Genomic DNA, 16,550 nt, shown 5'->3' with positions numbered 1-16,550 from the left:
ACACCGATGTGACTGACCTTCACAAACTTTGTTAAGGGCTTCACCCAGAACACCTTAAGTTTGGAGTCAACAACTCCAAGATCATAAATGGGTAACATTTGTGCACTGTATCCAGTTTACAGGGCCCAGGTTCATCAGGGCGGTAAGCACAAACATCTGCTTAGCATGACATTTCTTCCTAAATAAAAACAGGATTATTAACAAAAATTCCATCTGTTGAATATTATTAAGGAAGAAATTTCACGCTAAGCAAATTTGTGTGCTTACAGCCCTTATGAAATCGCACACAGGGCTCTCATATCTGTCTAGAATAAAGACAATTTTGAGGGTCAGCACATAACTGATTTGTACTCCGCTGGGTCTACCGTCAGATAGTACATTGGAGGAAGTCTGTGAACACCGAAGATGAAGTGTGAGGCTTGACAAACAGTGATGGGTGACTCTATAAATAAATCCAAGCTAACTTTTTATACAAGAACAATCATTCTTAAAGTAAATGTTTGTTTTTTACAACTAACTTTACATTGCTTTATCGCTGTGTCAAAACGGAGAAAATTCATGACGATTTCATTTATTGTGAATTCATCCTGCTGCTAACTATAGAGTTCTGCTGTTACCGCGGCACAAAAAAACACACTCTTAAATACTAACTAATTAGGCTAAAACAATGGAGGAAGAAGTCGAGTGAACCCTTACATTAGATTTCGGTGTTTTTTTTTCTTGGTTATGGTGAAGAGCCTACACTCATGAAGATTACTTAAAAATCACAACTAATTTTCTAAAAGGACTTTGTGAATAAGGAACTAGTTTGACTTTAGACTTTTTGGTAAAAATGCAAACTTCCAGATATAAATGATTTTTTCAACATTATTTTAAATCTTCGGACATAATTCTTTGTTGGCTGGGGCCGTCCAGGGTAAAGCAAAAGTTTTAAAAACTGTCATCAAAGCAATGTGCCCTCCCATTATTATTTTGCGCTAAAGTTATCGTGATAAGACAGTGGAATTCAAACTTGGATACGTTAACTGGTGGCTCATTTATTTTAGCAGCTGTTAGTTTATCGACGATTAATCAGCGACGCACTCTGCTGCTGTCAAAAACTGCGACACTTTTAAGAAAAGCATTTTTGTATAATGAATGGTTTGTTAACAAAAATTAGCAAAATTGTAATCGAAAATAATTATGTTTATAGAAATAAATACAATAATAGTTGAAATTAAAATGAAACATCTGGTTTATTTTACCTGCTGTGATTTATTTTGTCCATTGCAAGAAAAACATCACCTGTTTGAATAAATACATCTGTCATTCAAGAAATTCAAGGTCAGAATGGACTTGATTTATCGGTAAATGTAATAAACCGTTAAAAGACAAGAAAAGCATTGTTGATCGAGGGTAACAAAAGCGACAATAAACATCATTAACGGAAGTTTTGTCACTCGTTAAATCATGCTTTAATTACAAAATGTCGCCCCAAGGCTTCAGCAAAGCATCAAAATGCTTTAAAAGGCTTAGTTTATTCTCATTCAACACACACATTCCACTCTCCGAAGCAGACGATATTCAACTACTATAATAACGACACAGTTTGGTAATGATGGCCTTTTGGAAGGTTTCGTTCTTGATGTTGCAGTTGGTTGGTCTTGGAATAGCCCAAGACTGCAGCTCCCGTAGTCGTTGCCCAGAAAACTATCATTTCTTCGACCCTTTCTGTTACCGCGTGTTCCAAACCACGTATCTTTCATGGGAAGATGCCGAGAAAGAATGCCAGAAGATTGACTGTAAACAAGGCCAAGGTCGGCTCGCAACCTTCCACAGCGATGAAGAAAACAAGTTCGTGGTCGACCTGTGGAAAGAAACTTCTCCGCCGTGCTATGGTCCTAAAAGCCGGGCTTGGATCGGATACAACGATATGGATAAAGAGGGCACTTTCATCGGGTCTAACGATGGAAGTGCCACTAAATTTACGCAGTGGCTTAACCCTTATGGAGGTTTCAACAAACAGCCTAACAATCTTAAACCGGGACAAGATTGCGTAAATCTCATTTCTTATAAAGGAAAAACTGGGTGGAACGACGACTTCTGCAAAGAAATGTATTCCTTCATCTGTAAAATTAACGCCCCTCCCAAGAACAAATAATTATTAATTAACCTGGACTCTTCTCAAGTCGCAACCATGTTCTGGACTCCCCATGTTCGCAGCCATGAACTTGATTCCCCTCAAGTCGCAACCATGGACTCTTCTCAAGTCGCAATCATTGACTGGACTCCTCTCAATTCGCAACCATGTACTGGACTCATCTCAAGTTGCAATCATGGATGGGACTCCCCCCCCCCCCCCCCCTCAAGTCGCAATCTTTGGTGTATTTTGGTGAATTTTATTAGATAAGCTTGAAAGGTTTAAACTGTTGATTGGTTCATCTTAATTTAATATTTTAAGTATTTAAATACTTTAGTATAGTTTCAAATTTGGACTGGACTCCCCTCAAGTCGCAACCACGCAACCATGGACTGGATTCCTCTCAAGTCACTTTATTAAACTGAACTCCTCTCAAGTCGCAACCATGGACTGGCCTCCTCTCAAGTCACTTAAACTGGACTCCTCTCAAGTCGTAGCCATGGAATGGACTCCCCTCAAGTCCCATCCATGGACTGGACTCCCCTCAAGTCGCAACCATGGACTAGACTCCTCTAAAGTCGCAATAATTGACGGACTCCTTTAATTCAAGTCACTTCATCAAACTGGACAACTCTAAAAAGTCGTAACCATGCTGGCATGAATTCCTCTCAAGTCGCAAACATGGACTGGACTCTTCTCAAATCGCAACTTTGACTTAATACTATACTTGACAATAAAAAAAACTTGTTTGTTAAAACTCTTTCAGTCTATAAAGAAATGTACAATTTGCAATAATAGACCTTATGCACATGACGTCATTTCAGTACGGCGCCCTCGCCTTGAGGTCAAAAGGAGGTTGTTCATAGGCCAATCTATGTGCGTTTCGATTGTTTTGTCACCGTTTGACCTCAAAGATGGCGGCTGGATGACGTCAATGCATAAGGTCTATTGAGGTCGTTGGGATTACTTTTAGTGGTAAAGGTATTTATCATAAACTCTAAAGTAAAATATATTTAAAAAAAGTTAGAAAAAAAGCATGCGTCTATAGAACATACTATGTGATCTTCCATTCAAGCAAACAACAGTTCTGTGTGTCTCTCCGTAGAGGTTTTTGGAAAACCAAAACCTGTGAGAGAAAGATACCCTACATCTGCAAGGTTCCGCTGTGAATCAGTGACTGATTGCTGCACCAGCCAAGCTCGACACACCATCATGGTATCTCCGTAATCACTCAGAACTTTCTCAAGTTGCTTCCTGAATTATCAAAACATTATTTATTGCTTTTAATAGTCAGCCACTTTAAGGCACAAATTGAGTCATCTTTGGTGTATTTTGGTGAATTTTATTAGATAAGCTTGAAAGGTTTAAACTGTTGATTGGTTCATCCTAATTTAATATTTTAAGTATTTGAATACTTTAGTATAGATTCAGATTTGTCACGTATTGAATGTACTTGAACGGCACTGGACACGTTTGGTTTAACTGTCAAAGACCAGTATTTACATTTGGTGTTTCCTAACATAAATGCTTACATATCAAATCTGTGAAAACCTTGTCATCATAGTTGCAAGAAAATAATGAAAGAAAAAACACCCTTGTTGCATATAAATTTGTGTGCTTTCAGATGCCTGAGACCGGCGTCGGGCCTGAAATCTTACTCAGATTAGAATATTCTAATGAGTAACTATTTCTTTCTCAAAAACTATGCAGGGCCAGCCGTTTCTCACAAAGTAATTTATACTATCAACAGCTCTCCATTGTTGTTAACAAACTTACTTGGTAACTGGAGAGCTGTTAGTATAAAACTTTGCGAGAAACGGCTCCCTCTGAAGTAACGTAGTTTTTGATTTCGAGACCTCAGCTGAGGTCTCGAAATCAATCACCTGAAAGCACAACTTCGTGCGACAAGGGTGTTTTATCTCGCAAATTCGACGATCAATAATTGAGTTTTCAAATTGAAGTTTTCACAAGTTTGTTATTTTTGTGTGTATGTTGAGACACCAAGGGAGAAGACTGGTCTTTGACAATAGACCCTTTCTATGAAATAATATGTAAATTGCACATAGCGCGTGCGCACTTACATTTTGGTTGGCAAAATGAGGGACTATCGGGCTGTTTTATTTTGTACAAGGCGGCTAATGGGTGCGTGACGCAGACGCGATTGCGCGTCTGCTTAGTGCACAACTCCATGGCGTTTGCCAACCAATAGGGTATGTACGCATGCGTGAAGTAGTTAGCATAATTCAATGGTGTCCGGTGTCCAGTGTCTTTAAGCCTTTAGACACTGTACAATATTGTTGCACGCTGTGGCGGGGGCCATGGCGTTTTGTACAACCGAGGGCGAAAATGACACCGAGGCGAAGTTGAAAGTGCCATTTTCCCCCCGAGGGTGTACACAACCTATGGATCCAAACTGCAGCGTACAATAATTGTTTTGTTGTACCTTGTTAATATTATTAATCCTCTCCTCGAAGTTCTGTTGTCATCTTCAAACATTATTACGACAGAGTATGCATAGTTTAAAGGCAGTGGACACTATTGGTAATTACTCAAAATAATAATTAGCATAAAACCTTTCTTGGTAACAAGTAATCGGAGAGGTTTCATTCTGAGAAACGGCTCCCTCTGAAGTGATGTAGTTTTCGAGAAAGACGTAATTTTCCACGAATTTGATTTCGAATATCGAAATTAAACATATGAAAGCACACAACTTCGTGAGGCAAAGTTGTTTTTTCTTTCATATTATCTCGAAACTTCTACGACTAAATTGAGCTCAAATTTCCACAGGTTTGTTATTTCATGGATATATGTTAAGATACACCAAGTGAGAAGACTGGTCTTTGACGATTACCAATAGTGTCCATTGTCTCTAAAGACTCATTAAAGGGACTTAGATATGGTATAATGTTTAGCTGTCGCTCATCGAAATCTTATTATTTATTGGTAGAGATGGAATTATGTCAGAATACAATAATTTAGCAAAGCATAACTGTTTGTATTGGCAGGTGTCGAATTATTTCAAAAGTGTTTTGTTTGTTTGATGTACCCCCCCCCCCCCCATTTATTAATTTTTTTAGCAATTTCCTTTTTTCTCTATAATTTGTATTATTAATATTAATTTTATTACACCGACGTGTGTTAGCACTGTATACCCGAGTTCTGTGGAAAAAAAATCACAGGCATATTACTCGGGTGGGATTCGAACCCACGACCTTTGCAATTCTAGAGCTGCAGTGTCTTAATAGACTACCGAGGTTGGCCGGTAGCTAGAGGAAGTTCGAATCCTTTTTTTAGCAGCGAACGATTCAATACATGTTAAAATAATTTAAACATAAATCAAGTTAAACTTTTTGTATTACTTTTTGTCTACTTGTTTGTTGACGGATGGCTGAGGTTGTATGATGTCAAAGACCGAGTTAAGACAGATTGTTCTCTAATCAATATCAAACGAATTAGATTAGTTAAAGTGTTCTAGGAAAATCTGTCCCCGGAGATTCCGTCCACCATATTGATTTTGTTGTCATTAATTACCTGCGTAATATAAACTGGATTATTTTTACTTATTTAAATGAGCACTTCATACCGCGGATGCACATGTCGCGACAAATTATTTTGCGGGTAGAAATTGATAATGACCGTCTGATATGGAAACTTGCCAAACCATCCTCCGGGAGCCCACACCCACAAGGCTTCTCGTGGGAGAAGATGTCTTTCCTTCGTACGGACACTGAACGAGACACCGGTTTGGCCAGCGCTGAAGAACTCTGCTCCTGCATGCTGGATCGGAACATCTGGACAAAGATTACTGAGCAGGCTCGAGCTTTTCTACATGGCGCTCGACTTGATGATGATGATGGTGATGATGATAAATGGAAACGTTTTCGTTTTTTTTTTTTTTCACTGTCTTTTTCAAAGACCTTTCAACGCTTCCGTACAGCACAAATAGCGCCACCCCCTGTAAGTGTTTTGACTTTCTGACAGCCAAACCCGGTGGGCCCAAGGACCAATCAATTGCCAAGAATACTCGCTGTTTGTAATCGATTATGGATTATGGATTAAATGAATTATTAACATTGTTACGGGAAGCGAGTTACTCTGGATACAAGACTTTCAAGAGAGGGCGCTGCAGAGCTGCAGCCGTATTATTATTATCTTGCTCCGATCTTTTCTTACCAACATGACCTCTTATTTCCTTAAACTATTCTCTCAATATTGTTTTTCTTTATAACTTCAGTGGGCATTCGTATCTATTTTTTTGATGTGAACTCAAAGTGTATCAGCCTTTGAGTTGTTTCATTAAACATGATTAATTTTTCGATAAACGATGTTGTAGTAAAACAAATCCAGTTCAAAAAGAACTTCGACAGCTAAATTTATTTCATAGATGTTGAAAAAGGTCGTGGGTTCGGATCCCACCCGAGTATTTTTTATTATGCCTGTGATTTTTTTTCACAGAACTCTACTCAGGTGAGTACTGAGTATACAGTGCTAACACACATCGGCGTATATGGGTAAAACAAAACCTGAATATTAAAGTTATTTCATCATTGCTACCATTACCCCACAGTAAAATTTTTTACCTTGCGTCTTAAAACTACATTACATTTAATTGCTATTTCGTATCCTTGCTACAATCGATCAGCCAAGCAAGCCGGGTCCTTTGCCACGCATTTATACTACAGCTTTCCTCCCTCTTCCATTTGAATGAGTTCTTTACAAAGACATCAAGATCGATATATACTCTGAAACCCATTATTGATTGTTTTACAAACGTCTTATCTCTAGCAACTGCCTCTTTGTGCGTCACTGGTCAGCCTCTGAAACACTTAGTCCCCTGACAAAATTATCTTTACGCAACTTTGAGTTTCTGCAGTTTCTTGCTCCGTCAACCTCGCCTCCCTTTTGTTTTGTTTTTCGAATTCTTTGAGATGTTTTGTAAAAGGTCGTCCGCTCAAAACCCCCAACAAGAACGCGGAAATAAGCTTCAGTTTCATGAACAACATTGCTATGGGTAAGTGCAGCTCATCATTCCCATATATAACTTAATGGATGTTGTGTATCACACCCTGTCAATGTCTATAATCTGTAGGCATAAATAATGTGATTAGTACTTTTGCCAGTTGCGCTTATCTAACATTTTCTCCCACTTAACGTAAGCCAAACTCAGGCTGAAGGAGCAACACGTATCGTCGTGCGTTGAGAATAAATTGAAGTTGTACCAATAAAGTTATAAGTCGTGAAATTATAATTTTGCAATACTTGTTTATGTGAAATAATTAGATAAACAATGAATATAAGGCAAACATTGGCAGCATAATGTGTACAACTTATGACCAGCCTGCCAATAAGAAGTTGACATTATGATCACAATAGGTCGTCCACTGTCAACACAGTAGGATAACTGTGTTGACAGTGGACGACCTATTGTGATAATAGGTTTTCCCGGCCAATTTCATCAAAAACTCACTAATTTTAACTTCTGGCTCATTCAATTTATTTTGAAATCGAAAGCGAATACTCAATCCACTAGTTTAAAGCATTCACTGGTCAAATCAGATCATTCAATTTCACTTGCCCGCAAGAATCATTCAATAGTAAAAGCCAGTATAGCAAGACCTGGTCAACCATTCAATTTCCTTTTTGTGAGCAAACTTTTTCCAAATGTCTATGAGGGAAACTTATTCTCAAAGTGAAGACCAAAGCAATTTGGGTTATAAAGATGGCTGCCCGAGGTAGGAACAGAGCAATGAACAATGTAGATAATATGGGGCGAGACAGGTTGGAACATTCAAGAATAACAATAATTTCGTTTTAAATAACGACCCTTATGATTTTAAAATTGTATTTCCTTTCAAACGTTTTGTTAAAATTCTAATTCGAAATGGTCCTGACATTAACATAAAGACATAGACAACATAACCAGGGCAAAAATACGTATCAAGGCTAAAATTAGTATTGCATTTCAAAGTTATCGGGTAACAACGCAAAAGGAACAACTATTTCGATGTAAATACAAGTTTTCTCGGTAAATTTCGGAAAATGAGCAGACAATTTACCCACCAGCCTATTCTATTTCGCACGAAATCGAATGCTACTGAAAAGGGTCATTTGATTTTTTTTTTTAAGACTAGTCAAATATTTTACTTTAACGTCATTCGATTTGACAAAATAATAGTTCACATTAACAATTCATCGAAGCTGCATTCAAATTCGCAGGATTTATTTTGACGCGTGCGTTTAGTCATTCAATTTTATTTTTGGGAAGTCAATTCTGGAATTAATTTGTGCAATCTTAAAAACGCTTGATTAACTTTTTGTTTCCTTTACGAGTTTGAAAGGCGTGCGGTTAATTTTTTTGCCACTCTTGAACATAATAATATGCCAAGATGTCTGGCACGCCATGGTTAAGTATTGTTTGAAGCTTTGCATGGTGTTGAAACACAAGAAGGTACAACCATGTGTAAATCTCTTAAGGGTGAGTGTTGGCTCTGAAAAGAGACGGTTGGGTCTCGACGTTTCGAACAGTATACTCTGCTCGTCTTCAGGAGAATGTAAATATAGGTAAATCTAGGTTTTCGGAATTTTTTTCCTGAAGACGTCTTCAAGATTGATGGTTGGCCAATATTGTTATTTAAAAAAAAAAAAACAACAACGAGAAAAACATTTCAAAAAATATTTAAGCACATTCATTTAACAGATGTTAAATTTGCATCGGGGATAAAGAATATTAATTTTTGGTTTTTACCCATATACACCGATGTGTATTTAATTTATCAGGTCTTGCTCACATTAACCATTAAAGCTCTCCCGAAAAAAAAAATTAAGAAGAAAAACACCTTATGGGGCCCCAGGTAAACTGTACTGGAAACATAAAATAAAGAAAAAAAGGTTCGCTTGACTTAAAAGTGAAGGTACGAAACAGTCTTGCCTTATATTAACAGTTTATCTGTTTGTTCGTATTTCTTTAGTCGTATACTTATTTGAATCCTCGTTTAGCGAAATTGATTGCCTCTTTACGAAATTGAAACTGATTAAATCAGCAAAATCTCTAGTCGAACCAGCTTTGCTAAATTGAATGATGATTGTGTGTCATGAAAAAGAATGAGTGTGCTAGGAACTTGAATGCATCAAAACGAAATTGATTGACCGAATTCTGAATTTGAAACGCAGTAAAAACTGGAGAGGCAAAATAGCTTTAATTCGAACGCATGAAAATTATTGGCTGCTCATTTTCCGAAATTGACCAAAAAACCTATTTTGATGTAAATACAAACAACTCTTACCAGAGAGAAAGGATAAAGGACAAGTTATGTGCTGATAAAGGAGCTAAAATTCCCATCGTATACAGCCAAAATAAGTTACCCTTAATTGGAATGCAAATAAGTTGAAATTTGTTGCACAAAAACGAACAAGAAAACGCAAAATCATTTTCGCTTCGGTAAGTCAATTAATTTGAATGCTTCATCAATATTGTAAAAATTGAATGTGAGTAGAAATTCAACTTAAGTATTGAATGCCCTTAAATAAAATTGAATGCATTATGAAACTGAATGATATTGGCCGGGAAAACATATGGTAACATCATTTAATTTTGTTTCTTTTGAATGTCCAACAGACTGGGGTTGGGATGTTTGACTGACTAGCCTACCCATCTTCACTGATGTCGGTGTATATAGCTAGGTCACGTGGTGGTGACCAATGCTGATGGACACTTCTCATCCCACGTCGAAAGCATCACATCATCAGAACGCCATTTTTAAAACTTATTATTGGGCTTATGTCTTGCATTTTTGTTTGTTCTTTTTTGATTTGAAGACTAATGATTGAATTTTCAAAATGTTCAAAAATGATGCGCGCGCGACTCATGCGCAATGCTTGCTTGTTGGCACTGTGAGATGTTTTGACTCAAATTTGTTTTATTTTGCATAATTTACTGTAATAAAGTGTACAATGTTCATATTATTATGCTTCATTTTAACAGGTGAATGAAGGTAAGCAACTTTAATTGTTGTTAAACGTGTTTTTTTTTTTTTTTTTTTTATCAAAAGGGGCCATAGTAAGTACTGCAAACCACCTGCCCACATAGTAGGCCTACATAAGCTACAAAAACTGATGGGGTGTCTAAAATAATCAACCATGGATATTGCGTCACATTAAATAAACCAATCAGAAATCAAAACTGACTAGGCCTACATACGGTGATAATGAGTTCACAAATATATGTCAATACTGGAGCTATTTCAACGCCCTATTATTATGGTGTTATTTATTTCGCTCTTCGGTGTCTATGTGACAATTTGGTGTCAAGTTTTACACCCCTTTCAGTTATTGCAGTTTACGCGTACCACTTTGCAGTTTCTGCACAATATGCAACAATTCAGTGGGGAAACGATAACTTAATTAAGTTTCATTAATCAGAGATTGTCCCCAACCTAGTCCTTTACTATCTTTTGATGATAATATTTATTTCGAAACTAAATTTTAACAATAATCTCTCTCGCCAGCTGCACCATTATGCTTTTGGTCACCGTGTAAGAATGGAGGAACATGTGTAGACGACAACAGCGGTATGGTTCCCTCGTACGCATGTACATGTACTGCAACTGGATATGAAGGCACAACATGCGAGACAGGTAAGTAACGAACAACAGGTGGCGCCCTATCACTTCGAGGCGGCGTTTCAATCGTAAACAAAATGTAACAAAATACCATCCGGCCCGCACGGTTTATAGAATTTGGGGAATTGAACACGGAAGTTTTGGTGAGTAGCGTACTTTACATCATTCTGTTTATTGAGCATTTGGTGCAAAATTAGATAAAGAAAGTGAAAGGATTTATTATTCTTCACTATCACTATCAGTCAGCTAGCCACAATAATCTGATAATAATACTATTTATAGTATGATAACTCATGTCATGAACCGTATGTCACCATGTGCCATTTATTTTCTACAAACTATAACTTTATAAAACCTGTTTTCGAGGTGTCCCTAAAATCGTGGCAAATCTTTTACTATTTCAATTCACAATTCATGATGATCAAATCATGTGACTGAATATTTTGCTGAGCATTCTGGAAAAAAAAATACAGAGGCTTAAAGATTACGGTGCCTTACCCTTAAAATTAAACATCATTTTCTAATATTTTTGGAGATTTTTATTTTTTAACCCTCAGCCGGGCCTCACCTCATATATCAATATTATTATTAATAGTAAAATTTAAACATCAGCTGTTTATTTATACGCTTTATTATGAACATTAAGAAATAAAATTAAAAATAAATAAAACAAAAATCAGATTTGAAAGCCAGTAATTATTCACACTTTTTATTAATATAATTTTTTTTATTTTTTTTATTTTTTGCAAGTTACCATGGTAATTTTTAAAATGTAATAAAAAAATATTTTGAATAAAATGAAGACAACTGCTGGCTATAGAGTCATACACAGAGTCTCAAAGAACACTTGTAGTCACTGCAGATGTTTCTTCCATATATGGCTTCACGGGGAAACCATTCTTTCTCGTTTGCCGTGAAAACAGAAAAAATTCAAAACAAATGGGGCCAGATGAAGTCATCGAAGATCAGTGTGTGGTGTGAACATTTCAATGTCCATCAAGTTTTAATACATGATTGCATACTTCATATTAACAAATGAAGATAATTCTAAAGGGTATCGGTTGATATGTATGGCATCATTATTTTTTTCTACAATTCAAAGAAAAAGGCATAATACCGTGAAAACTGGTAAGAGGAGGATACTTCTAGAAACTATAAGGCTCCCCTGTGAGCCTTAATAGTTTCTAGAAGTACCATTTATAGCATTTTGTTGTGAATGAAGACTCAGTCAGGGGCAGGAGTGAACATGTAAAGCGAAGAACCTTGGGAACATTCATTGCAGTTTTTGCACTAGTCCGTAGTCGATAAGTCTTGCAAGGTCATTCCCACACAGGGCGAGTCGACTGGAGCATTATTGTTGTTGATTCTTGCGTTTTGTACATATTCGTTTGTCTGTACACACGACGCTGAGCATGCTAAGGCTAAGCTCACGAACAAACTTTGATTCAAAATCAAACTTCAAAGACATTTCCTTCAAAAATCTTAATTTTTTCCTCCATGCTAATGCTTGCAGTCGCACTCGTCTGACATGACCATGCATGCTTGCATGTCGTCCTAGTCTTACTTCTTTGATGCAACATTTTACATCGTGTGTCTTATTATTTTGTTCTTTCTTGTTATCATTGTTTAGTTGTGATGTAATTTTTTGGAAATATTATGTTTTAAATTGTTATGCCCTTGCATGTTGGGCGTGTGTGCATACGCCAATATTATCACGCGGAACGCGCAATTTGTAGCTACTAGTAACAGCGCAGAATCTATTTCTAAGCGCGCGCGAAATCTGTTTCTAAGCGCGTGCGTGTAATCTATTTCTAAGCGCACGCACGCGCATCAAACAGATTCTTCACAAAGTTTTTGAGAAAATACTTCAAACCTCGAATTTTCAATTGTCAAAGTGTCTATAATTGTATGTTTTTTAACGAAAGAACTTGTCGCTACCCTTTTATTCCCTTATTTTAATTTGATCTTAGATGTTGATGAGTGTACATTAGGAACGCACGACTGTGTAGAGTCAGGAAGCTTGTGTAATAACACAATTGGATCATTCGGGTGTTATTGCGATACTGGTTACACACAAGGAGTTGATGGACATGACTGCACAGGTTTGTAGAACTTGAAAACATCTTTCATTCATCGGTAGAGTGTGGGTTCGATTCCCGGTTATGACACTTGGTGCCTTGAGCAAGGCATTTAACCATAATTGTGCTGCTTTGTACATATGTAAATAAATGGGAAGGTAGTGCATTCTGTTCTACCAGCCAGGCTCCTACTGGATGGTACCCATCCTTATGGACAGTGAATGGGGTAACCCTGTTTCAGCCCCTGGAGTAGTTGGCAACGTTCCCCTGGTGGCAGTTGATTTGGATCATCAACAGCCCAATAAATTACGTGTAGCTCTCACCTGAAAGTGGCTATCTGGCCTTGTGATGATAGGCAATCTTCTGTTATAACAAATAAATAAATAATATTTATAAACAAAAAAATAGATAGCCCTTAAAATGTGAGTTTACATTTTGTTGCAGATATCAATGAATGTACGACCAACACGGATAACTGTGACGGTACCCTAGCCACCTGCACTAACACTGTGGGTTCCTTCATGTGTACTTGTGTGACTGGGTACGACAGGGATGGAACCACTGGAAACTGCGCAGGTAAACATTTTTAAGACATGCTCTTGATCATGTTGATTGGCCTCTCTCTGCTTGGTTGTCCATGTTTTGGCTCCCATAGGATCACCCTACATGCTGGTATCTCTGGATGCCTGATGACGCAGTGCCCAGCAAGGGTTACACCTGCTTCGGACAGGGGCGCCAGAGTCGGGCCGAACCAAATAGATTAGGAGCAGCTCTAGGTCAACCCAAATAAATTTTAGTTTCAGACAGGTGAATTTAACATAATATTTACATTAGGTTCGGCTCATGACAAGATCAATGTCTGAAACCAAGACGCTCCAGAGTCGTTCCGAAAGACTGCAACAGTCTATCTTTTGACTTCTAGCGCTTCCAGTCGCTCCTAACTGCTTCAGACATCAAACTTTTCATGTACTTGATTCAGAGTTTGGTTCGGCGCAACTCTGGAGCGCCTGTCTGAAACGGGTGTTAGACGTCTAGACCTGATCTTCTCCAAGACCTTTGACAGGTTGCCATAGAACTCGGCATTAGTCATAATCAAGGGTCTTCCCACTCACTTCCAATGCCATACATGCCATAAGCAGCGGAGTGCAGCAAACCTCCTCACTAACAAACATTTTTTGTACGTATTTTTTCCAGATATTGATGAATGCACTGACTCTACTGATGATTGTGAGACAACAGCTACCTGCATTAATACAGTTGGCTCGTTTACTTGTACGTGTGCGGCTGGCTACACAGGAGATGGCCGAACAAGTGGGTCACCATGCACAGGTACATGTATATCGAGATTGTTTTATTCACCTATGTGTAGTGTTGTATGTCATCCCTTATTGGGTAGGCATATTTAAACATGATACACACATATAGGGCATTCGTATAGCGCCACTACGTCAGCGCATTAGATAGGATACAGATAATGTATGATTCACTTCTTGAATGTTCGAAGAGAGTTGGATTTCATGATTGAGGTGGAGAGTATATTCCAGGTGTGTGGAGAAAAATGTGAGAATTTGCGAATTGAAGCCGACTTAACATGCTTAAGAAGCTTGATTGAGTAAGGTTCTATGAGGCGAGTAGTGTGGGATGCTGAATGTAGACTTGAGCGGCCAGGCTGATGGAGATAAAGCACTACAGCTAAGCATTCTACCAACAGTATCTTCAAACTGTGTAAGTTTAATGTAGATCTGTGGTCAATGTGTTTTGTGTCGTAGAAAAAAATACCCAAACTCTTTAATAAATCTGGTTATATTGTAGACATCGACGAATGCACAGCCACTACGGATGATTGTGTCACCTCTCTAGCTTCATGTACCAACACTGTAGGGTCCTATACATGTACCTGTACTACTGGTTATGAAGGAGACGGCACTAATGGTGGAACTGGATGTTCAGGTGAGTTACCACAGGCTGCATGTCAATTTTATTATTGATGTTCAAATTAATTGCCCCCCCCCCCCTTCTCTTTGTGATAAAGTGCACTGCTATCGATTTCACTAAACTCTTCCTAACTTAAGATTAATCTTAGGACGGGTTAAGTTCTGTATCCAATGACGAAGGGCGCATTGAACCCGTCCTAAGTATAGGCAAGTTAGGACGAGTAACCTGTCAACGAGTTACTCTTTCTAACTCGAGATAGGATTACATGTAATCCTAGCGTTTTGTGAAATCGGCTCCATTTTTTTTTTACCCGCATTAAACAACAGCTGGGATCAAAGGCTTGAATTACGTCCCAGCCGAAGGATGATAATGCTTTAGAGTCTTGATTAACTCTTTGGTGCACAAGGCAGTCGCTAGCGACCACCAAAACACATTCAAATTGGACTGTGATGAACGGTCATAACTTAAAAACTACAACACCATATATGTCTCTCATCACTTTTTAGTGAGTGAGGCATAGTCCAATAACCAGTATCTCCTTTCTTTTCTTCTTGTTTTTTTATCTTGGAATGGTCTGTTGAAACAAGCACTTAGCTATCCCTATGGGATATTATGCTTGTCTTTGCAGGGGGCACTCCTTAAAAAAACCAAATAATAATAATAATAATAATAATAATAATAATACATACGGCAATCATCCGATTGTGTAGAGCGATTGTTAACAAATTTTAAAAAAACACGGTTAAAGATGTTTTTGGTTTTCTTTTTTAAATGAATCTGTGCACCAAAGGGTTAAGGACACACGTGTCACGTCAGGGACTCGAACCCACACTTTGGAAACACCAGAGCTGGAGTCCAGTGCTCTTATCTGCTGGGTGATGGTTACATGTATATGGCCAATTATCTCATACTTTTAATAAACTTATGATCATTATCTCCAATTCTTACCAGATATTGATGAATGTAGCGCCTCTACTGATAACTGTGATGCATCCATTTCAACTTGCTCCAATACTGTCGGCTCGTTTGATTGTAATTGCCTCTCCGGATTCACAGATAATGCTGGAACTTGTGAAGGTACAATTATCAGTTGGTTTGCTTCAATATGTTTCAATAGAGGCAGAAAAACTTGTTCTTTTTTATGGTTTTATCTTTCCCACCACTCAGAGCACATGACTTTAATTATTCTAAATATTCTTATTTTACTTGTTGTCTTGTTATAGTACAAAAAACAATGGTTGTGTAAAATCTTAAAAATGTGAAACTTGTTAATGAAAAACTTGATTTTTATGTGTCTTGTTATGGTACAAAAAAAAATAGTTGTGTAAAATCTGAAATAATTATATGAAACTTTTTAATGAAAAAAATTGATTTTGATGTCGCCAGATATTGATGAATGCACAGTGGGGAGTGATAATTGTTTGGATACATCTAGCCAAGGCGAATGTATCAACGTACCAGGGAGCTTTACATGTCAGTGCGTTGCTGGATATGGTGGAGATGGTGTGTCCTCATGCACCGGTAAGAATGTAGGCGAGGGAATTAATGTCTTTATCTCACACTATCTCAGACTATATGGAAAGGTTTGCGGTAACACAATGTAATGACTATCTCTAAATGAGTTGGGGTGGTTCTGAAAAGAGCCGTTGTTTCAGAGTTGAAATCGACGGTTCTTTTCAGAACCATCCCAATTAATTCTTGGTGTTACCGTAAACCTTTCCATATCGTATTTATAATAATAATAATAATACTACTAATAATAATAATAATAATAAGGAAGTCTTATATAGCGCACGTATC

At 37.7% G+C, this 16,550-nt stretch overlaps 1 protein-coding gene across 1 annotated transcript in view; it reads left to right on the top strand.

Moving 5' to 3' along the window:
• The first annotated feature begins 10,155 nt into the window (after window positions 1-10,155).
• Window positions 10,156-16,550, top strand: part of LOC139934457 (uncharacterized) — a 53,014-nt gene continuing 46,619 nt past the window's right edge. The window contains exons 1-7 of the mRNA XM_071928700.1: window positions 10,156-10,752; window positions 12,708-12,839; window positions 13,260-13,391; window positions 14,010-14,144; window positions 14,628-14,765; window positions 15,702-15,827; window positions 16,137-16,271. Coding sequence (XP_071784801.1) covers window positions 10,689-10,752; window positions 12,708-12,839; window positions 13,260-13,391; window positions 14,010-14,144; window positions 14,628-14,765; window positions 15,702-15,827; window positions 16,137-16,271 — 862 coding nt within the window. The 5' untranslated portion in view covers window positions 10,156-10,688. The remainder of the gene's footprint in view (window positions 10,753-12,707; window positions 12,840-13,259; window positions 13,392-14,009; window positions 14,145-14,627; window positions 14,766-15,701; window positions 15,828-16,136; window positions 16,272-16,550) is intronic.

This window comes from Asterias amurensis, chromosome 3, assembly GCF_032118995.1.
Source record: "Asterias amurensis chromosome 3, ASM3211899v1".
Lineage (NCBI taxonomy): Eukaryota > Metazoa > Echinodermata > Asteroidea > Forcipulatida > Asteriidae > Asterias > Asterias amurensis.
Note: the sequence above shows the minus strand (reverse complement) of the source record. Positions and strands in the feature narration are given on the sequence as shown.